At 48.5% G+C, this 24,576-nt stretch overlaps 1 protein-coding gene across 1 annotated transcript in view; it reads right to left on the bottom strand.

Annotated features, from left to right (window-relative positions):
* The window catches only part of LOC139416340 (semaphorin-3G-like), a 67,848-nt gene extending 43,561 nt beyond the window's left edge, over positions 1-24,287 (bottom strand). The window contains exons 1-2 of the mRNA XM_071164859.1: positions 23,862-24,287; positions 2,335-2,495 (exon numbers count right to left, since the gene is read on the bottom strand). Of these exons, the coding sequence (XP_071020960.1) occupies positions 2,335-2,495; positions 23,862-23,970 (270 nt within the window). The 5' untranslated portion in view covers positions 23,971-24,287. The remainder of the gene's footprint in view (positions 1-2,334; positions 2,496-23,861) is intronic.
* Between the last annotated feature and the right edge of the window lie 289 nt (positions 24,288-24,576).

Here is a 24,576-nt window from a genome sequence, read left to right on the forward strand (position 1 = left end):
CTCAGAGAGGTTTACACCCGACCTTTATAACAACAGTTCACACCCAGCAGTCAAGACAGTCCTAGAATAGATACAAGCCCAGGCTCTTAAATAACATGTAACCCAAAGGCAATGGAACCAATGAACGAGCCTTTAAGAATCAACCACATTCATCGCAGCATAAAACAAGTTTGCGCTTTATACACAAACACTCCTCGAGAAAGCAAAGCTCTATTATCGAGCTGCAATCATTTCTGTTTACGCCAAAAGCACAAAGAGAGTAAAGTATGTGGCACATTTACATGAGTTTAATAGGTATTCTGGTTTTTTTTCATTACCATTAAGACTGTATTGAAACAGTTCAAACATTTCCCGGTTATGATACGCCAACGTGGCTGTTGGAGCTGTTAAGAAGTGGTGGTGGGCAGTGGGCTTTGGGCAGTGGGCTTTGGGCAGTGGGCTGTGGGCAGTGGGCTGTGGGCAGTGGGCTGTGGCCTGTGGCTGGAGCCACGGGAAAGAGGCTGAGAGAGGGGTTATGGAATTGGCCATCATCGGCTATGGAATTGACTATTGGCTTGAATGAAACAGCAAGCTTGTGTCAATCGACATTTCTCTCGCTCAACCATTTTTTAACCTTGCCTACCCTCAGAGATGTATGGGGTTATTAGAGGCAGCTCACGGGCCAACCTGCTCTCTGTCACCTCATTTTCCCAACTCGTCCATGTTTGTTTCTCCTTGTCAAATACTAGTGGACCCAGCCAGACTGAGCGTAAGAGTTTATACATTACCAATAGTGAGTTGACTTTATAAATGGAGTCTAACAGTAAACTGGTACAGAGCAGGTTAAGTCTGATATACAGAGGTGATGAGGGAGGGGAGCAGGGGGCTTAGTCTATGATGGAGGACCAGGGTGAAGGCAAGATACAGGGGGATTTATGAATTCTAGAGGGAATGATATGTGAGGTGGAGGAGGAAGCTGGAGAAACCTGGGGCCAGGGTTAAGCTCTCCTGTACTCTCTCGCTCTCTCTCTCTCTCTCTCTAACTCTCTCTCCCAAACTCTCTCTCTCTCTCTAACTAACTCTCTCTCTCTCTCTAACTAACTCTCTCTCTCTCTCTAACTAACTCTCTCTCTCTAACTCTCTCTCTCTAACTCTCTCTCTCTAACTCTCTCTCTCTCTCTCTCTCTAACTCTTTCTCTCTCTCTCTAACTCTTTCTCTCTCTCTCTAACTCTTTCTCTCTCTCTCTAACTCTCTCTCTCTCTCTCTCTCTAACTCTCTCTCTCTCTCTCTAACTCTCTCTCTCTCTCTCTAACTCTCTCTCTCTCTCTCTAACTCTCTCTCTCTCTCTCTAACTCTCTCTCTCTCTCTCTAACTCTCTCTCTCTCTCTCTAACTCTCTCTCTAACTCTCTCTCTCTCTCTAACTCTCTCTCTCTAACTCTCTCTCTCTCTCTAACTCTCTCTCTCTCTCTCTAACTCTCTCTCTCTCTCTCTAACTCTCTCTCTAACTCTCTCACTCTCTCTCTAACTCTCTCTCTCTCTCTAACTCTCTCTCTAACTCTCTCTCTAACTCTCTCTCTAACTCTCTCTCTAACTCTCTCTCTCTCTCTCTCTCTCTCTCTCTCTCTCTCTCTCTCTCTCTCTCTCTCTCTCTCTCTCTCTCTCTCTCTCTCTCTCTCTCTCTCTCTCTCTCTCTCTCTCTCTCTCTCTCTCTCTCTCTCTCTCTCTCTCTCTCTCTCTCTCTCTCTCTCTCTCTCTCTCTCTCTCTCTCTCTCTCTCTCTCTCTCTCTCTCTCTCTCTTTCTCTCTCTCCGCTGCAGTATCAGCTGGGAAACCACAGAGTGCTGATAAGAAGAGCTGCATTGAGACCAGTGTAAACTCTACACTGGGATATGGATGGCAGACACAGGAGGCTGTTTATCACAGGCCGAATGAGGACACACACACACACGTGCACATACACACACACACACTGCTCAAGCAGCATGTCCCACTAACTCAAACTGTGAAAGTGTTAATCTCTGCAGGGAATATGTAAGGAATCCCAGAGTTGGACTTGGATAAAAGGGAGCAGAGTGGTGATTTAGAGGCCTGTGGTGTTGGGAGTCCTGGTGTGATGTATATCTTCATGCTTCCAATGTAAGCCCAACCCCCAGTCAGCAACTTAAACAGCTACACTAACTCCTCTCCACGGAACTCGGGCCCATTACAGATGGGCCTGAGCTTTGATAAACCTTGATAAGCACGGCCAATGGGGGAGTTTAGGAACAACTATTTACGTAAGGATTGTTGCCTGAAGTTGTAAAGTAGGGCGTGTATGGAGTTGTACTGGAGTCCCACAGGGAATGTAGACTCACCTCTTTGGAGTCCGGGTTGGTGTGGTCCAGTCTCAGGGAGTAGAGGACGTCTTTGCCCCCCAGGAACAGACGGTCATGGTACTCGTCCAGAAACACAGCGGTCAGAGAGAGCTGACCGTCATGCCCACTGAAGATAGAGGACCGGTTGGTGGCCACGAGGTCTGTGGAGGGAGGAGAGGAAGGAGGATGGATGGATGAGGAGAGGAGAACAGAGGAAAGCGTGTGAGGATAAACAAAGCCAGCGGAGGACTACGTTAACAAGAATAAAAACGCCAAAATGGAGCGTTACGACACATCTGCTCAATATGCTAAAGAAAGCTGAGATTTGTCTGTGGAATAGAACTAAGGGAGTGAGTGGTTCTGGGTTGGGTTCCCTGCTGAGCCAGAGATCTCCATGTTCTTTCAAATGGATTCGAGGTGCTTCCAGAACAGTAGAGGCCTGGAACTGGAAGGCTTGGCTCTTGGATAATGACTCAGTGTTCTGTGTTCTGAGATGACAAACAAAGATCAAGAGCGGTTTGGGTGGAGTCACAAATCTGAAATATGTCCCTTATGGTTCTGGGAACATCCACTGCTTCCTTCTACTGTACAATACAGCACATTGTTGCCATTAGAATGTTCCGGTCTAGTATTTTAGACACTATATAACTACAGTGTATGTTGATAGGATGTCTTGCCATGGAGATGGCGGTGGGCAGGGGTTAACATGGAACGTGCTGCTCTAAGGTATACAGACACGTCCACTTGTGCACACACACACACACACACACACACACACACACACACACACACACACACACACACACACACACACACACACACACACACACACACACACACACACACACACACACACACACACACACACACACACACACACACACACACATTCTCGCTCTCTATTCACTGGGTCCACTGCTCACTGGCTCTCCTCTAATGTGCAGTCCCAGATCGACCAAACAAATGTGCAGATGTTAAACAGAGAGCGTGGTGGGGAGGCCAAGCATGCTCCTCTAACGTCCTGCTTGTAATGCTGTTTTAGTATACATTTAGCATGGCCTAGCCATTGGTGGCCTAGACACTGGTGACCTAGACACTGGTAAATGGAAGGTAATAAGAGAAGACAGAAATACTGTAATAGGAAAACAGGATTTGACCTGTGATCCTAAAGTGAGTTTGTGTGTGTGTGTGTGTGTGTGTGTGTGTGTGTTTGTGTGTGTGTATGCCTGTCTGTACTGTGTGTCCTTGTCTCTGTCTGTGGTCTCTGTGTGAGTGTGTGAAGTGTTGCCAGACTGGACTGTACACAACGGGATCTCCCTCTTCCCCTAACCAATCTGGAGTCAGGAGGTGGAACTCCGTGCCTGGAGCCAAAACACTTTGATACTTTTGAAGGGTGTGTGTGTCTATGAGTGTGCAGGAAGAAGAGAAACTACAAGAGAACGAGGGAAACAATGATAGCAACTGGGGGGAAAGAGGACAGAGTGAGAAGAAAGAAAAAAAAAGAGAGAGAGAGAGAGAGTTTGATCTCTAACCGTCAGATCAGAAGTACTGATTAAAAAGTCAGATTAGTACCCACGGTATTATTCAGATCGGGGAGTGTTGTAATTAATTACACTACAGACATCCCTTCACCCTGTCATGTCTACTCTTTAATGTCTCACAGACAAACAGCAGCTCACTGTTGGATCTTCTCTCCAGCTATTCTGGCAACAACATCAAAAATAGCAAATTCATCTACAATCAGAGACACACAGTTCAAGATCGGTGTGAGGTGGTGGTTTGTATGTTTTTGGCAGATCAACCCAGTGTGTGTCTCTTGGAGCCCTAAACCCCAGAGCTCTGTAGGGCCCCACTGATGGACACGGTGTCGCTGGGTGCAGAGAGGCCCTTGTTCATCACTCAGCAAACACTCAGAGGAGCGTTGAGTGACAGGGGCTCATCTCTCAGGGTGTGTGTGTGTGCGTGCGTGCGTGCGTGCGTGTGTGTGTGTGTGTGCGCGAGTGTGTGTGTGTGTGTGTGTGTCTCTGTCTGTCTGTCTGTCTGTCTGTCTGTCTGTCTGTCTGTCTGTCTGTCTGTGTTAGCCCTCCCCATAATTAACTATGGCAAGAGGTGGAGAGCACTATAAACTTTACAGTGTTTTTCCTCTCATATATTTCCTAATTGGGAATAAAACATGATCATGAACCAAGATTAATGAAAAAGCAGAGGTGGCACGAGTCAGACCCAAACCCTTAATTGGGACCCCATGAAACAGTCGCTACAGCAGAGGCCAAACAATAGGGCTGCCTGTTATTACGACCTCATGAAAGTTACATGAAAACTTCTCCAGTTCAAGTAACTAAGCATAATTGTTAACAGAACGCACCCAGGCAGGCGGACATAAGGATGGACGGACAGACAGACAGGAGATCTGACTGACAGAGGCAAAGACATGAGCATGAACAGAGAGGGGGGGACATACATTCCAAACAGACAAGCAAGCACAGTGATAAGTACAGATGAGGGCCGTAGGTGACATAAATATGCTGTTGACAGACAGGGTAGTAGAGAGATCCAGGTAGTATGGTTGAGATTACACAGTATAGGCAGACAGAAACACCCATCAATACTATTCCGTAGCAGATAATGTTACAGACAAGGATACAGTGTCCGAGTCCAACTGAACACGTGCAGGAATGCGGCCTCTGTTTTCATTTAAATGTATCAGCGTACACAGAAGCAGCAAACCTGGAGCAGCCTACTTGTACACGAATTCAGGGCGCTCGGCGTTTCCCACTGATCTGTAGGAGCTGACGATCGACTTCAGGCGTCAGTGTGGAGTGACTCAAATCAAATCAGATTTGATTTGTCACATGAATACAACTGGTGCAGACTTTTACCGTGAAATGTTAGCTTACAAGCCCTTCCCAACGATGCGAAGTTAAAAAAATATTAACACAAGATGAATAGAATAAAATACACAATGGAGCGATAATATACAGGGAGTACCAGTACCAGAATGTATGTGTGTCTGTGTTGTGTCAGTATGCGTGTGTGTGTGTTATGTTTGTGCATATGTAGTGTGTGTGATTGAGTGTGCATGTGGATGGTGAGTGTGCGTAGGGACAGTGCAAGATACAGTCAGTGCAGATAGTTCAGGTATCATTCATTGAATGTCTAGTAGTTTGGCTATTTATCATTCTTGTGGCTTGGGGGTAGAAGCTGTCTCGGAGCCTGTTGATCCGAGAGTTGATGCTCCGGTACCGTTTGCCAGACAGTAGCAGAGTGAACAGTCTATGGCTTGGGTGGCTGGAGTCTTTGCCAATTTTTTTGACTTTCCTCTGACACTGCCTGATATAGAGGTCCTGGATGGCAGGGAGCTCGACCCCAGTGATGTACTGGGCTGTCTGAGGGGGAAGAGGCGCTGCTGTGCCCTCTTCACGACTATGCGGGAACATGTTCAGTCATTAGTGATGTGGACGCCAAGGAACTTGAAGCTCTCGACCCGCTCCACAACACCCCCGTCAATGTGGATGGGGGCGGGCTCTCCCCTCTCTCTCCTATAGTCCACGATCAGCTGACGTTGAGGGAGAGGTTGTTGTCCTGGCACCACACTGCTAAGTCTCTGACCTCGTTCCTGTAGGATGACTCATTGCTGTTGATGATCAGGCCAAGCACTGACGTGTCGTCAGCAAACTTGGTGATGGTCTTGGAGTCATGAGTGGCCACGCAGTCAAGGGTGAACAGGGAATACAGGAGGGGACAAAGCACACACCCCTGTGGGGCCCCTGTGTTGAAAGTTAGCACGGAGGAGGTGTTGTTGCCTACCCTCACCACCTGGGGCTGCCCCGTCAGGAGGTCCAGGATCCAGCTACAGAGGGAGGGGTTCAGTCCCAGGATCCCTAGCTTGGTGATGATCTTGGAGGGGACTATGGTGTTGAACGCTGAGCTGTAGTCTATGAACAGCATTCTCACACAGTTATTTCCCCTCTTGTCCAGGTGGGCGAGGGCAGATTGCGTCATCTGTGGATCTGTTGGGGTGGTATGCGAATTGGAGTGATTCTAAGGTGTCTGAGATGATGGTGTTGATGTGTGTCATGACCAGCCTTTCAAAGCACTTCATAATTTCAGATGTGAGTGCTACAGGGCGATAGTAGGCACACACATAGGTTACCAGGTAGGTTACCTTGGAGCTCTTGGGAACAGGGACAATGGTGGTCAGCTTGAAACATGTTGGGATTATAGACTGGGACAAGAGAGATTGAAAATGTCCTCGAAGCCACTTGCCAGCTGGTCCGTGCAAGCTTTGAGAACGCACCCTGGTATTCCGTGTGCTTGTTAATATGTTTAAACGTTTTGCTCACATCAACAACGGAGAGCGAGATCACACAGTTATCTGGGAAAAAAACAAGGGCTTTCACACAAGCACAGTATGACATTCCTTCGAAGCGAGCATAAAAGGCATTTAGCTCGTTTGGGAGTTCTGCATCGCTGAGCAACTCACGGCTGGGTTTCCCTTTCTAATCCGTTATTGTCTGCAAGCCAGGCCACACACGACGATCTTCGGAGCTGGCGTAATAGGCTTCCACCTTGTAAGCGGTAGCCCAACCTTTAGCCCCGTGTGGATATTTCACGTAATCCATGGCTTTTGGTTTGGATACATCCTTGAAGTCTCTGTTGGGGCGCCATCATCTATGCACTTATTGATGAAGCCTTTGACTGTTGTGGTAAACTCCTCAATGCTATCAGTTGAACCCCGGGAACATATCCCAGGATCGCGTCTGCTTCATCTGACCACCTCCTTATTGAGCTCATCACTGGTACATCCTGTTTGAGCATTTGTTGGTAAACAGAAAGCAGGAGAATGGAGTCTTGGTCAGATTTGCCAAAGGGAGGACGAGCGAGGGCCTTGTATGTGTTTCTGGGAGTAGAATAAAAGTGGTCTAGAGTTTTAGAGCCCCTAGTGTCACATGTCGGTAAAAGTGAGGTAGGACGCTTTTAAGCCTTCCCCCGTTAAAGTCTCCGCCCACCAGAAACGCTGCCTCTGGGTGAGCGGTTTCTTATTTGTTCATGGACCCGTACAGTTCGTTGAGTGCCAGAGTGGTGTTGGCTTGTGGAGGGATGTAGACAGCCGTGATAATTACGGATGAGAACTCTTTTGGTAGACAAAAGGGTCTGCAGCTCACCATGAGGTGTTCTATATCAGGAGAGCAAAAGCTTGGGATTTCCTTCACAATTGAAGCAGCACACCAGTTTCCGTTCATGAAAAAAAAACACTCCTCCGTCTTTCGCATTCCCTGAAGCCGCCGCCCACTCCCGCCACTGCCTGGAGAATCCATTGAGAACTGGGTGCATAGCGTCATCATCCGGCCAAGTTTCAGTAAAACAAATAATATTGCTGCTTTTCAAGTCTCTCTGATGGGAGACTCTCGGACGAAGCTCATCCATCTTATTCTCCAGTGACTGGACATTTTGCCAATAGAACGGAGGGGAGCGCCGTTAGAATTTCTCTTCGCCTCGATCTCACCCAGGACTCCACCTCGTCTCCTGCGTCGGAGGCGTCTTGGTGGCCCATGGAACAAAGGAATGGGGAACAGTGGAACAGCTGAGTCAGAGTTGAAGTCGTGTTTGTCCAGAAGTGCTTGGAGGTCATATGTGATAATTGTCTGAACTTTCTGTAAGATAAAAAAGACAAACGCGATAAAAGTCACTAAATAGCAAAGTCGGGTTGGAACTCGTAAGATAACGCCCTTCTCTGTCGGCGCCATCTAGTTGTGGGTGTTGAAGGCGTGACAGCCGACTATAGCGTGACAGTGATCTGTTGTTCTGTTCTCACCTCTATATTTTGACAGAGAGGAATATAGGAGACCTGTCAGTGATGCAGCTCATACTCCATTGCTTTAGCCGCTATCTCCTGGCCCCATGTCCCACAACCCCCCCCCCAAACTGAAGATACTATACACAAAAAACACACACACATAAACACACGCAAACACACACACAAATAGACACACAGACAAGCACACACACACTCACACTTGTTAGCACTGTAACAGTCTGACGCTTTTCCTCTGAAAACTCAACCTCTGCCACACACCACACACTCCACACACTCCACACACACACTCACACTTGTTAGCACTGTAACAGTCTGACGCTTTTCCTCTGAAAACTCAACCTCTGCCACACTCCACGCACACCACACACTCCACACACTCCACACACACACTCACACTCCACACACACACTCACACTCCACACACACACTCACACTTGTTAGCACTGTAACAGTCTGACGCTTTTCCTCTGAAAACTCAACCTCTGCCACACACCACACACTCCACACACTCCACACACTCCACACACTCCACACACTCCACACACTCCACACACACACTCACACTCCACACACACACTCACACTCCACACGCACACTCACACTTGTTAGCACTGTAACAGTCTGACGCTTTTCCTCTGAAAACTCAACCTCTGCCACACACCACACACTCCACACACTCCACACACTCCACACACTCCACACACACACTCACACTTGTTAGCACTGTAACAGTCTGACGCTTTTCCTCTGAAAACTCAACCTCTGCCACACTCCACGCACACCACACACTCCACACACTCCACACACACACTCACACTCCACACACACACTCACACTCCACACACACACTCACACTTGTTAGCACTGTAACAGTCTGACGCTTTTCCTCTGAAAACTCAACCTCTGCCACACACCACACACTCCACACACTCCACACACTCCACACACTCCACACACACACTCACACTTGTTAGCACTGTAACAGTCTGACGCTTTTCCTCTGAAAACTCAACCTCTGCCACACACCACACACTCCACACACTCCACACACACCACACACTCCACACACACACTCACACTCCACACACACACTCACACTTGTTAGCACTGTAACAGTCTGACGCTTTTCCTCTGAAAACTCAACCTCTGCCACACACCACACACTCCACACACTCCACACACTCCACACACTCCACACACTCCACACACTCCACACACACACTCACACTCCACACACACACTCACACTCCACACGCACACTCACACTTGTTAGCACTGTAACAGTCTGACGCTTTTCCTCTGAAAACTCAACCTCTGCCACACACCACACACTCCACACACTCCACACACTCCACACACTCCACACACACACTCACACTTGTTAGCACTGTAACAGTCTGACGCTTTTCCTCTGAAAACTCAACCTCTGCCACACTCCACGCACACCACACACTCCACACACTCCACACACACACTCACACTCCACACACACACTCACACTCCACACACACACTCACACTTGTTAGCACTGTAACAGTCTGACGCTTTTCCTCTGAAAACTCAACCTCTGCCACACACCACACACTCCACACACTCCACACACTCCACACACTCCACACACACACTCACACTTGTTAGCACTGTAACAGTCTGACGCTTTTCCTCTGAAAACTCAACCTCTGCCACACACCACACACTCCACACACTCCACACACACCACACACTCCACACACACACTCACACTTGTTAGCACTGTAACAGTCTGACGCTTTTCCTCTGAAAACTCAACCTCTGCCACACTCCACGCACACCACACACTCCACACACTCCACACACTCCACACACTCCACACACCACACACTCCACACACTCCACACACTCCACACACTCCACACACACACTCACACTTGTTAGCACTGTAACAGTCTGACGCTTTTCCTCTGAAAACTCAACCTCTGCCACACACCACACACTCCACACACTCCACACACTCCACACACTCCACACACACACTCACACTTGTTAGCACTGTAACAGTCTGACGCTTTTCCTCTGAAAACTCAACCTCTGCCACACACCACACACTCCACACACTCCACACACTCCACACACTCCACACACACACTCACACTCCACACACACACACTCACACTCCACACACACACCACACACTCCACGCACACCACACACTCCACGCACACCACACACTTGTTCTATTTTTCTCCTTCCATCTCTCCATCTTCATCTCCATTCCCTCTATCTTTACCTCCTTAAAAACCTCACCCACAGTAAGATATATGTCAATTCACTTGTAACCCTCTTACTTACCAACAAAAGAATCCCCAATGCAGAAAAACAACATTGCACGTATGGAGAAAAACATGCCACCGTTACATGATTGCTCTAAACAAACAAAAACCAGGATCTAAGTAGTACACCTGTTCTCCATATGTCCGTTCTTGATTATCACAGTCTTTTTGCCTTAAACTCAACTCAACAAAACTAAAACCAACTACGCTCCTACATAGAGCTTTTCACCAAGTATCCACTCTATCCTCCGACTGTGGTGACCCGCAGACACAAATAAACAGAGAGAGAAAGGGGTCACTCTTTGTGGGTCTGGGGCTTTGGGAACCAAACACAGCGGCTGGAGGCTGGAGAGAGGGGAGGGGAGGAGGGGGTCAGGGCGGGTCGGGGTCTGTGGAGGGTTCTTGCCCTTCTCTTTTCTCCTCCTCTCCCCTCCTCTTCAGTCTTCTTGTGTGTTTGTCCTGTGAATTAAGAGTGTAAACATCTCGTCTGAGTCCTTCCTCCGGTCACGCTATACTGGCACCCCACAGACTAATGCCCCATAATAGGTTTGTGTGTGTGTGTGTGTGTGTGTGTGTGTGTGTGTGTGTGTGTGGGGGGGGGGGGTGTGTGTGTGTGTGTGTGTGTGTGTGTGTGTGCCTGTATGTCCAGCTCCCTGTCTGGATGGTCCTCAGAGCTGACACCTGAACCCCGGGATAATATTGACCCTGTAGGAGAGTATACGACACTAGGACAACCCAGATCAACCCAGACAACCCAGACTAACCCAGACCAACCTAGACTAACCCAGACCAACCCAGACCAACTAAGACCAACCCAGACCAACCTAGACTAACCAAGACCGACCCAGACAACCCAGACCAACCTAGACTAACCAAGACAAACCCAGACTAACCCAGACCAACCAACCCAGACCAACCCAGACAACTCAGACTAACCCAGACAAACCTAGACTAACCAAGACCAACCAAGACTAAGCAAGACTAACCAATACTAACCCAGACCAATCAAGACCAACCCAGACCAACCCAGATCACCCGAGACTAACTGAGACCAACACAGACCAACCCAGACTAACCCAGACCAACACTGACTAACCCAGACTAACCCAGACTAACCCAGACCAACACAGACACAACCCAGGCCAACCCAGATCAACCCAGACCCCCCCCAAATCAACCCAGACTAACCCGGACCAACCCAGACCAACCCAGACCAACCAAGACCAACCAAGACCAACCAAGACCAACCCATACAACCCAGACCAACCTAGACTAACCAAGACAAACCCATACTAACCCAGACCAACTAACCCAGACTATCTGTATGAGTGCCAACCACACCCCCATTGACCCAGACAACGCTACCTTAGTGGGGCACAGTGCCACCAGCCACAAGAGCTTTGATCAGTAATGAATAAAACCTCTAACCAACTCCAGGACTGGGACAACAACTACCAAAATCATCAACGTGCAATATTCCACATTCTCGGTCTTGTAACCATAACATCCAATCACACACACAGTATTATCTTACTGCGACATTGCATTCAATACAGATCCTCTGAAAACCTTAGCCACATAGCTTAAAGTCCAACATTTCCATCCTCCATCCATCATCCACACAGCGGTGTATGTGAAGATATTTTCTGAGGGATGGATTTTATCTTCAAAAGAACCCCAATCTAGCTGTATTATTCCAGTGTTTAGACGGAAAAACAACGATTGGAAGAGCGTGAGAAGGAGAGACTAAGGTGAAGAGAGCGAGAGAGAGAGAGAAAGAAAGAGACAGAGAGAGGAGGATGGGGAATATGAGGGAGCGCTCAAGGCTCTCATATTTGATTGTCTCTTCTACAAGGAACAAATTGAGGTTTAGTCGTTAATGTGTTTAGGAGTGGCTGGAGGAGTTATTCTGAGCTCAGGGCGAGGGATGAGGGGTTGAGGGGCGAGGGGAGGAGGAGGGGGGCACTTCGGAGGCCCGTTAGACCGCAAGGGCCACACCATGCACCCTTCACTCTCTTTCTCTTCTCTCCTTCACTTGTTCTTCATGGTACAGTTCAAATCCCTTCTCTCTCCTTGTCTCAATCTCACACCTGTCATCGCCACATCTCTCCCACACCTCTCTCCCCCCTATCTCCTCCATCTGACAAGTTTTTTCACATGCAAAAGGCAGATAGACACACACACACACACACACACATTCGCTGTCTCCACACACCTGGCGGTTAGTACACACACACACACCACAGATAACACACACATAGGACGACACACACACACACACCACAGATAACACACACATAGGACGACACACACACACACACACATACACACACACACACACAGAGAGAGAGAGAGTCATTCATTGCACCCTTTAAAAGACTCCCCAGGCCAGTGTTCCTTGTATTAACACTGCTGTATATTATTGCTGTGCGCCAAGAATGCTGGGAATCTGAGTCTACACACAAGTCAGCCATCTTACCTCCTCCTCCATCTTCTCCCACTCCCTCCCCATCTCCTCCACTGTCCAGACTACCCACCCCCTCCTTTTTGGCCGGACCCACAAGGGACCCACTTGGCAGGACTGCCACCATTATCCGTGTCAACCTGCCACAGGAAAGCCCTGTGTTTCCTGTCCACGCGTCGCCCGCCATCTCCGGGCCTGTCATATATAACTGACCGTAGAATCATACACACACAAGTAAACACACACACGCACACACACGCACGCACGCACGCACACACACACACACACACCTTCACAGAACAGCATGTGCCATATTTCATCCCCCTAGCTGCTCTTTCCTAGATTATACAGTGTATGGGGACTGGGGATCTAAATGAGGTCTATAAAGGGGTCTTTGTGTCTATGGGACAGAAGTCAGGTGTTTGTCTTGGCTGGGGACACACACCACTCTGGGTTACTCTGCCCACTGGTGGTGGCCTGGCTTTAACGTCATCCTCCCCCACGGCATTACATGAAGTAACTCCACGCAGCATGTGTGTGAGTGCGTGCTTGTTCGTCTGTTTGACAGAGACCGTGCATTGGGCCGATCCTCTGCTCCTAAGCTCGTTTTTTTTTTTGCTTCTTAAAAAAAACACGCTAGTCATTTTATGTCTATGACCACACATGATGAATGTTTGACCTCAGCGTTGTAAACGTCCTCGGTGGAGACAGAAGTCGGCCCTGCGGGCCCTGAGGTTAGCACTGATAAAGGCCATTCTTCAAACCACTGCCAGGGCTCTGTCAGAATGAATCCACTGGCACGCACACACAGGCGCACACAAACACACACGCGCACACAGGGGCGCACGCACGCGCAAACACACACACACATCCTGGAACCTCTCTCTTATCAGTCGTCTCAGGACGCCTATCTGAGCAGAGTCATACAATTACCCCACAGAGTCAACCAACAGGCCGGGGGAGAGAAGGGAGAGAGGGGCGGAGAGGGTGACCTCAGCATCCCGGACTCCAATCAACCCCCTTATCAAAAGGACGGCCAATTCACTAAACTTTCACAGTGGATTGAGGTTTCGCCCCCAAACCCAGTCCAAACCCTGCTGGCTCACACGCAGTGCTCATAAAATACCCTAAACCAGGCATTATGGGGGAATTGGGGCTGAAGTGTAAACGGCTAGTAGGGAGGGCCGTGAAATGGGACAGGGACTTGATGATTCGTCCCAACGAAGTGGTCGATCTAGTGCTTCCCAACAAGGTGCGTCAGAATAACCAGAACCAGGCCACTTCTGGAGGGTCTAGTGGGGTCCTGGAAGGCCCAGTCCAATCTAGTCCTGCCAGACCCAGCGGAGAAAGTCTCCCTCCTCCTCTCTATGTAATGAAGAAATTACCCTCGTCAACTCTAGCAGGCAGGCAGTCTCCCTGGTCAATACCAGCTGGCTCCCTCTATCAGCGGCAGGCAGGCAGCGCCCAATGTTGAAGCACTCTCTTAATTAACAAATGCATATACACACACACTCATCTAGGGATGGACACACAAGTGTCCACACACACACCGTCTGTATGGAGCATTGGCTCAGGTATCAGTTAACTGCAGCCTATACAATCACCAGGAGCGTTGAGGTAATGGGCGCAGTGTGTGTGCGTGTGTGTGTGTGTGTGTGTGTGTGTGTGTGTGTGTGTGTGTGTGTGCGTGCGTGCGTGCATGCATGCGTGCATCTGTGTGGATGTGCGTGTGTTCCCTGTAATAATTATAGAATGTGCAGCGGGTGATGTTGCTCCTGGCACTTCCTGTCAGCAGCTCCTGGGTGGAACTAATTGATTGCGGAGGCAGTGCAGCTGACAGCAGGGGGGGGGGGGGGGGGTGTTCATAGCAGCTGACATCACTGTGAGCGACACGGACTGTCTGCGCTGTGAACGCTCTCAGAGGGAGTTCCCATCACCCCAGGCTTTCTCCTGCTCACCTTCAACTGGCCCATAGCCAGAATCACCCGCAGTGGATCTCTAGTGCAACAACCCGGTAGACACACGGGTAGCCACCCGGATACACCCACGTTACGCTAACCCACTCGCATTCACACATGCAAACAACATTCTGACACCATCTCAAGTCCATTCTTTATTCCAACACTCATCATGACATCCACGCGTAGCCTCTCACCCAGACCAACCCAGGGAGAACGCAGGGCCTTCCTTCCACCAAATCCTCTGTTGTCTCATTTGCCAAAAGGGAAGAAGAACGTTCTCCGCTTCCTGTGTTCACTGCGCTGAACGTCAGCCAAATAGGAGAAATCAGAGTCAGAGGACAACGGTAGATGTGACGTCCAATCAGTGTGATTACAGTAGTATTGTGGGGGAAGTGGGAGGGCAAAAACCTGTGTTTACGTACCCCCCCCCCCCCCCTAGCATTTAGACATTCCTGTCAATACTACCACCCCTAGTTTCCGAGCCCCATGGGACCCGTAGGACCACGGGCCCTGCAGCCCCAGTTGAAACTGTAGCCCCGCTCACTAACTCTCTCACCGGGCCAGCTTGCACTGGCAGGCAGCAAGGACCAACCCCAGCAGCAGTCAGAAAAAATATACAAACCCTGCTAACCCCTAGTAGAGTAGCTATGAGAGCCCGTATTGCTTTAGGTATAGCTTTTCATACCCGAACATAAATACTCCTCCCTCTCCCTCGAATCTTGGATCTTTTTCTCTCTCTCTTTCTTTCTTTGCCTGTGCTATGGGCCAAGCAGGACCACAGTTCTCTCTCTCTCTCTCTCTCTCTCTCTCCTGCTCTCTCTCGTTCCCTCCCTCTCCCTCGTTCTGTCTATCTCTCTCTCGCTTTCTCTCGCTCTCCAGTGAACTGCACAGCAGAGGTCTGAGCTGTTTACCCAACCCGAGGGGAGGGAGAGCCTTTTATGAAGAAAGAAAGAAAGAAAGAGCCCACTTCAAACCCCTGGCGTCCATCTTTAAGATGGCACAGCAACTCCCGGCACGGCTGTCCCCGTTATGAAATGAAACCACTTGAAGACAAAAGGACGTAGAAGGTTTGGAGAGGTAGATGACAGGGGGATGGGTTGGGATTGTGGGAACGGATCAGATAAATAGATTTAACCCCCTGGACTGCAGCCATTTGTGTCATTTGTTCCACGCATGGACAGCGTTGTCATTTCTCCGGACACTGGGGTTTACATTGGCTAGCTCTTCCCACAATGCACTGTCAAGGGCTCACTTAGAAAAGCTGGTCAGGCAGAACTGAGCCCTGGAGATGAAAACACAAATACACTTAACAAGGGTGACGTATTTATACTCTCATATAGAATAGAATAAAACTTTATTGTCCATCCAGGATGGAAATGTTTCTTTATACCCACACAATCAAATATACAGACACACAGAGACTGTATAATGTGTATATAGAGAAACAGACTTGCATAGACACTCTCTCTCTCTCGGACTAACACACACACACACACACACACACACACACACACACGCACAAACACACACACACACACACACATTGCTAGCCCTCTCGTGGACAAGGGAGAACTAATCTACATGACAGATGATCAATGACACTTTGTTAGGCCTCGAACCCTCAACCCTGCCTGCTGAAAGGGACTCTGTGTCTCATCCTCAGGTGCTCAACTCTGAGCCATTCCTTCCCTTCCCCTTTCATCCCTCTATCTTCCCCTGCTCTCCCCTCCCTTTCATCCCTCTATCTTCCCCCTGCTCTCCCCTCCCCTTTCATCCCTCTATCTTCCCCTGCTCTCCCCTCCCTTTCATCCCTCTATATTCCTCCTGCTCTCCCCTCCCTTTCATCCCTCTATCTTCCCCCTGCTCTCCCCTCCCTTTCATCCCTCTATCTTCCCCCTGCTCTCCCCTCCATTTCATCCCTCTATCTTCCCCCTGCTCTCCCCTCCCTTTCATCCCTCTATCTTCCCCTGCTCTCCCCTCCCTTTCATCCCTCTATCTTCCCCTGCTCTCCCCTCCCTTTCATCCCTCTATCTTCCCCCTGCTCTCCCCTCCCTTTCATCCCTCTATCTTCCCCCTGCTCTCCCCTCCCTTTCATCCCTCTATCTTCCCCTGCTCTCCCCTCTCTTTCATCCCTCTATCTTTCCCCTGCTCTCCCCTCCCTTTCAACCCCATATCTTCCCCCTGCTCTCCCCTCCCTTTCATCCCTCTATATTCCTCCTGCTCTCCCCTCCCTTTCATCCCTCTATCTTCCCCCTGCTCTCCCCTCCATTTCATCCCTCTATCTTCCCCTGCTCTCCCCTCCATTTCATCCCTGTATCTTCCCCTGCTCTCCCCTCCCCTTTCATCCCTCTATCTTCCCCTGCTCTCCCCTCCATTTCATCCCTGTATCTTCCCCTGCTCTCCCCTCCATTTCATCCCTCTATCTTCCCCTGCTCTCCCCTCCCCTTTCATCCCTCTATCTTCCCCCTGCTCTCCCCTCCCTTTCAACCCTCTATCTTCCCCCTGCTCTCCCCTCCATTTCATCCCTCTATCTTCCCCTGCTCTCCCCTCCCTTTCATCCCTCTATCTTCCCCCTGCTCTCCCCTCCCTTTCATCCCTCTATATTCCCCCTGCTCTCCCCTCCCTTTCAACCCTCTATCTTCCCCCTGCTCTCCCCTCCATTTCATCCCTCTATCTTCCCCTGCTCTCCCCTCCATTTCATCCCTCTATCTTCCCCTGCTCTCCCCTCCCTTTCATCCCTCTATCTTCCCCCTGCTCTCCCCTCCCTTTCATTCCTCTATCTTCCCCCTGCTCTCCCCTCCCTTTCAACCCTCTATCTTCCCCTGCTCTCCCCTCCATTTCATCCCTCTATCTTCCCCTGCTCTCCCCTCCATTTCATCCCTCTATCTTCCCCTGCTCTCCCCTCCCTTTCATCCCACTATCTTCCCCCTGCTCTCCTCTCCCTTTCATCCCTCTATCTTCCCCCTGCTCTCCCCTCCCTTTCATCCGCTCACCTCTGTTCTGCCGTTACCTCCTTACATCCCTCTATCTTTCCCTGCTCTCCCCTCCATTTCATCCCTCTATCTTTCCCCTGCTCTCCCCTCCCTTTCATCCCACTATCTTCCCCCTGCTCTCCTCTCCCTTTCATCCCTCTATCTTCCCCTGCTCTCCCCTCTCTTTCGTCCGCTCACCTCTGTTCCGCCGTTACCTCCTTACATCCCCCTTCCGTCGTTATTTCACCGTCCCCTCCATTCATGCCTCCACCAATCCCTCTCTTTGCTCTAACATGCCCTTAACACACACTCGTCCTATAGAGTCAGGCCTGCCACACTGACCCCGCTGCTCTCAATGCTTACTGCTCTAGCTTGTGTCATGCTGCGGCTCAGCTGGACTCTAATGGCTCCCCAGACAATGATCTACAGAGAGGTTAAAGAAACAGACCAAGGGATTAATCACTGCGTGCGTGCTTGCGTGCGTGCGTGCGTGCGTGCGTGTGTTGTGTGTGTGTGTGTCAAAGCGATATGAACCAGATGGACATGACTCCAAACAGAATGGCCGAAGGCATGGTGACTTGGACAGACAAACACAGTACAGTAACTGTACCTTATCAGAACCACATCTGAACACCAAATCGGAACGCATCTCAACATCAGATTACTCTCCACTTAATACGGTGCATGGCTGTCATGGACGGAAAGCCCAGACCCCTACCAGATGTGGCACTGTGGGGAGACGGGGAGAGGAAGGCGTGTTGCCAGGCCTTATTACCTAATTGGAGGCAGTGGATAGCTCCCAGTTATAGCCAACGCTACAGACACAATGATGCATTGTTCAGGCCTCTCCTGACTGAGCTACATCCATGGCTGTGTAATCCATTACTCCCCAGTCACACTGACCTGCCCTGACTAGGAGTAGGAGCTACTGGGGCGGGGGGCTGGGCTTGTCTGAAGAGTGGTTGCATCTAGGTGGGTATGGTTTATAGCCCCACCTGTTTTCACTTTGACTTGATGGGGCATTAAAAAAAAAGAAGATCTGCCCTGCCAATAAATCATTTCTTCTCAACTTCACCTCAATCTAATTTCCTTTATGGTCATGAAGAAGCACACATCAGGTTCGCCAGAGTCCAGAGAGCACCCATAGGTCTGACAAGTGGAACAAATAATGAGTCCCTTTCTCTACATCCTCTTAGACTCTTCCGTTCTCTCTTTCATTTCCCCAGCCTCCCCCTCTTCTCTCTCACACCTCTCGTGGGTTCCTCTCCCTCTCTCCTCTCCTCCGTCTCACGGCAGAATCCAACCTTTGTCCATAAATTCAACATTTCGACGGTTAAGTTCAGGCACTAATTCCGAATGGTTAAGTCAAGGGTGAAGGTTTGGGATAGGTTTAAAACAACAAAAAAACTCCATGGTTAAGTTTAGGCATTAAGGAGGCAGACACGGTGACACTTCAGCAAGGCTTAGACACCAGACACACACGTGTGTGAGAACGCCACAGAGTGTGATAACAGCAGAGATGACAGCTCTGAGGTGTCGGGCGTCGGCAGCTAGCTACAGTGCATTCTGAAAGTATTCAAACCCCTTGACTTTTTCCACATTTTGTTGCGTTACAGCCTTATTCTAAAATTGATTAAATTGTTTTTTCCCTCATCAATCTACACCCAATACCCCATAATGACAAAGCAAAAACAGGTTATAAAATTTTAAAAACTGAAATATACCATTTATTTAAGTATTCAGACTCTTTACTTTGGCAGCGATTACAGCCTGGAGTCTTCCTGGGTATGATGCTTGACACACCTGTATTTGGGGAGGTTCTCTCATTCTTCTCTGCAGATCCTCTCAAGCTCTGTCAGGATGGATGGGGAGTGTCGCTGCACAGCTATTTTCAGGTCTCTCCAGAGATTTTCGAAAGGGTTCAAGTCTGGGCTCTGGTTGTGCCACTCAAGGACATTCAGAGACTTGTCCCGAAGCCACTCCTGCATTGTATTGGCTATGTGCTTAGGGTCATTGTCCTGTTGGAAGGTGAACCTTCGCCCCAGTCTGAGGTCCTGTGTGCTCTGGAGCAGGTTTTCATAAAAGATCTCTCTGTACTTTGCTCCATTCATCTTTCCCTCAATCATGACTAGCTCCCAGTCTCTGATACTGAAAAACATCCCCACAGCATGATGCTGTCACCACCATGCTTCACCATAGGGATGGTGCCTGGATTCCCCCAGACATGACGCTTGGCATTTAGGCCAAAGAGTTCAGTCTTGCATTCATCAGACCAGAGAATCTTGTTTCTCATGGTCTGAGAGTTCTTTAGGTGCATTTTGGCAAGCTAAAAGCAGGCCGTCATGTGTCTTTTACTGAGGACTGTATTCCGTCTGGCCACTCTATCATAAAAACCTGATTGGTGGAGTGCTGCAGAGATGGTTGTCCTTCTGGAAGGTTCTCCCATCTCCACAGAGGAACTCTGGAGCTCTGCCAGAGTGACCATCAGGTTTTTGGTCACCTCCCTCACCAAGGCCCTTCTCCCCCGATTGCTCAGTTTGGCCGGGCTGCCAGCTCTTCCAAACTTCTTCCATTTAAGAATGATGGCTGCCTCTGTGTTCTTGGGGACCTTCAATGCTGCAGACATTTTTTGGTACCCTTCCCCAGATCTGTGCCTCGACACAGTCCTGTCTCTGAGCTCTACGGACAATTTCTTCTACCGCATGGCTTGGTTTTTGCTCTGACATGCACTGTCAACAATGGGACCTTATATAGACAGGTGTGTGCCTTTCCAAATCATGTCCAAATCACCACAGGTGGACTCCAATGAAGTTGTAGAAACATCTCAAGGATGATCAATTGAAACTATGATGCACCTGAGCTGAATTTCGAGTCTCATAGCAAAGGCTGTAATGTAACAAAATGTGGAAAAGGGGAAGGGGTCTGAATACTTTCCGAATGCACTATACCTGCCACTGTCACCATCCCTGTATTGTAGCAGCAAGGCGGCCATCTTGTTTTTGGATATACTGGAACAGACAGATATTACTGACAATCATTCTTGAACAATCCACCACTCAATGGTAGATAATCTAGAACATCTCCTCAGACTTTCTTGAGCTTTTGATTTCCTAAACTAATTCCATAATAACTGGAGTTGAGCTGAGGGGCAATGCCAGCCGGAGCTGCAGTCCAACCCAATTCTGTCAATCCGTGTCATAGAACCAAAAGTTCACTCCGTATTTCAAACTCTCGCTCCAATTTCTCAGCGCTGTACAGTATACAGTTCTTTGGTGCGATGAGCCAACGGCCCAGTTTCTGAGAATCTTTTTTTCTTCCAGAAGCCTGGGAGCACTTAAGGAAGGAGAGAGAGAGAGCAAGAGCGAGAGAAAACGAGAGCGAGAGAGAGCGAGAGCAAGAGAGAGAGAGAGAGAGACTTCTAAATCCCCCTGGAACAACATCTGGGCAACACTGTAAAAACAAACTCCTTCATTCATGTCAAATAAAACAAGCAGCTCCTCCATCTGCAGCACTTTCAAAATGGGTGATGATGAGGAGCAGTGTGTTTGTCTGTGTTATTGTGTTCGTGTACATGCGAGCAAGAGAGCGAGGTGTGTGTGTGTGTGTGTGTGTGTGTGTGTGTGTGTGTGTGTGTGTGTGTGTGAGTAGTGTGTCCACTGCCCGGGCATATTTATCCTCCTGAGGTCTGCATATGATTGATGGGGAGGGGGAGGAAGGGGACATGGTGGGAGGTGAGGAGACAGAGGGGCTGTGGGGGGCTCCATCTACAAACGCTCAGCTGCAACGCACAGAACAGACCTGGGGCTACGATGACACCCCCTGAGAACCCCCGTAAACACCCGGCCCCCATCCCTGGAGCCCCAGAAACACTTTACGAGCCCACTTCCAGGGGTTTAGGGGCTGTTCCCCACTTCCCATCACAAACCCAGTCTGCTCTCTCACCGACCATCTTTCCAGTCTGACACACAGAGCAGGAGGCAGGAAGCAAGAGGCAGGAGCACCACCATATCTGGGATCAACCAATAACCCCGGGAGAATAGAACGAGAGGGAGCCGAGGGGAAGGGAACGGGGGAGAGGGACTCTGATCAGAGGAACCGATTGGAGGATTAACTAACTGATGATAATCTTTGAGTGAAGCAGTGGAAGGGTTGGGATGGAGGGATGGAGGGGTGGAGGGGTGTAACAGATGGAGGGCAGAAGTGGTAGTGGTGATTTAGAGGAAGTAGGGCTGCTCGGTGCCCTTTCCTGCTTTAACTCCTACTAGTTGATTAGATGAGAAAATGACAATGTTTCCTGTTTCTAAATGACCTCTAAAGCCCCAGGGCGATGATGCCTCGGGGTATATAGTGGGTCTGAACAGGGGAAACTAACTGAACTCTATGGTCAAGATGTCAATACCAGGGAAATTTACAAGCCAGTTCGATGTGCCATTTTTCCTGCAACAGGATATGGAGAAAAAAAATGGAGTGATTATTTTCTAATGAAAACATGGACTCCAACAGGAGGAAATCCTTTTTTGATTTTTAACCACTAATAATTGCAGACTCACTTGGACTGGGGAAGGGCCATGTTTGTGAACACTGACCAGGGAATTCCAACACTCTGGTCCAGCCAAGCCAAGCACCTCTCCATACAGGCAGCCTGAGTCATGAGGATACTCTAGGTAGGCTACCAGACATTCAAGGCATTTAGGACCGTAATCCGAAACGGTTCCAAATGTCTAACATTGTGAGGCTGATCAAGGACCACCGTTCTCCCGCTGTAAACCACGAGCCGCAGAAAAAAACAGCAGTTGAATGAAAGTGGTTGTCAGACAATAAATGACTAATCTTTGTATTTTTACTTGCTGAGTGTGCAGAGACAGAGCCTACCGGTTTCCGTGTTGAACAGCCGTGCACCGCGCGCTCTATAAAACGTAATTGCCTTGGCAGTAATTGAATACACTTCTCGGGCGCCACGGTGTGCCCGAAGGCGAAGAGGTGAAAACACACCAAACGCCCTTCAGGGCCAAAGGTAGGCGATCTATCAAAGTTAAGTTAAAACCAACAAACTAAGTAGCCCACAATCAACCATATTTACACAATCATTTCCCAACTTGACAAGACCCTCCAAGACGCCAGAGCAACTGAAAATATTTAACTCACCCATAGGCCTGTGCGATAAAAGCGTGTTGCAAATAAAATACTATTGTAAGGGTGTGCCTGACATGCAGACACAATGGGATAAAAGCAATTAAATGTGTTCGTGTTTATGAAATTACATGATATATATTACTGAGTTACATTTAATCGAAATATTATTTGAAAAAAAAAACGAGTTTCTTGGATTTATAGGCCTTAAACATGCGTCATGTTTTTCGTTCATATGAACAAATGTAGCCTAATGTTCAGGTCAACAGGACATTAGTCCATGTGTATTTCAGAACATTGTTAAAAAAATGTTGTAGGCCTATTACTAATACAACGTTATTATATAGGTCTATAATAGCTACACATTTATTTTCGGAGGGTTTCCAAAAAATTCTGAGATCTCTCATTCGCAGTGTTGCCCACAATTGATGGCGCTTGAATCTGCACTGTGGAGAGCACTCACACCTGCGTGGTGTACACATACACGCACACACCAACACACGAGCAAACATTCTTAAAATGAGTGCTTACCCGGGAGTGGGTACGGTCATAATGAATAAAAATCAGTAGGCTATAATCCACATACACGCCATGGAGAAAGTATCCTAATGAACCTAATGAACTTAATCAAATAATGTTCAAACATCTTGTGCGCACTCTGTCAAAACCCATTTTCAAACTACGACACATAGTTGAATTAAGATGAGGAGTCAAACACATCACTTAATTATTCCCCATCATTTCCCCCCCAAGAGGGTTTAAAGAACGTTCAAAATAAATCAACATTTGAAAATGTTACAAAATAAATCAATATAGCCTAGTCCTACTGACCAGAAAACACACGTGATCAAATGCATTTATTTAGTATTTTACCTTTGTATGAAAGTCTGAGTCGTGGTACATTCGTCTTGGTAGCTGAGACAGTTGTTAGAAGTAGAGCAACCAGAGTCACCCTGTGGCAGAAAGTTGATAATTCCTTCATGGTTCCTTGGAAATGTCCTTTTGAATTGTCGATAGATCTTTGAGTTTTTAGAAATCTTGCAATTCACCTCTGTAACAAACGAATATTTATATTCTAAATGATTGTATCACTGTATTTAAAAAAAAAAGTGATTAAACTAAATTGTCATTAACGTGAACTCGGTCAATTCTGTATCTGAACTCCGTGCGTAATGGTCTCAGATATTAATGGTCTCAACACGCGTTTCCCTCTGAACAGCCTTTGCTCCAGCCCCGGAGTTTTTTTTCCTTCTCAGATGTCCGAAGGAGTCCGTTTTTAGACAGGGCTTGGGATAGACCGGATAGACTCACCCCGCCTTTCTCTGGAGGTGCAAGAGAGCCGCGCAGCAGCCCAGTGAAGGGAAGCGTTCCAACCAAGCGATCCGCCTCTCACCAGACACGCTCTCAACTGAAAATGCTCCGGAGTCCTCTGTAGGTGATAAATAAATAGGTTCAATTCTTTTAATAGTCGATTGAGATGTAATTGAATGTTGCTTAATAAAGACTATGTCTGATTTAAGTATTTGAACCTGAAATGGAGTGAAATGAATAGTCTAATTTATCATGGTCTGTGCGCAAAAATAATGTG

Source organism: Oncorhynchus clarkii, chromosome 9, assembly GCF_045791955.1.
Source record: "Oncorhynchus clarkii lewisi isolate Uvic-CL-2024 chromosome 9, UVic_Ocla_1.0, whole genome shotgun sequence".
NCBI lineage: Eukaryota > Metazoa > Chordata > Actinopteri > Salmoniformes > Salmonidae > Oncorhynchus > Oncorhynchus clarkii.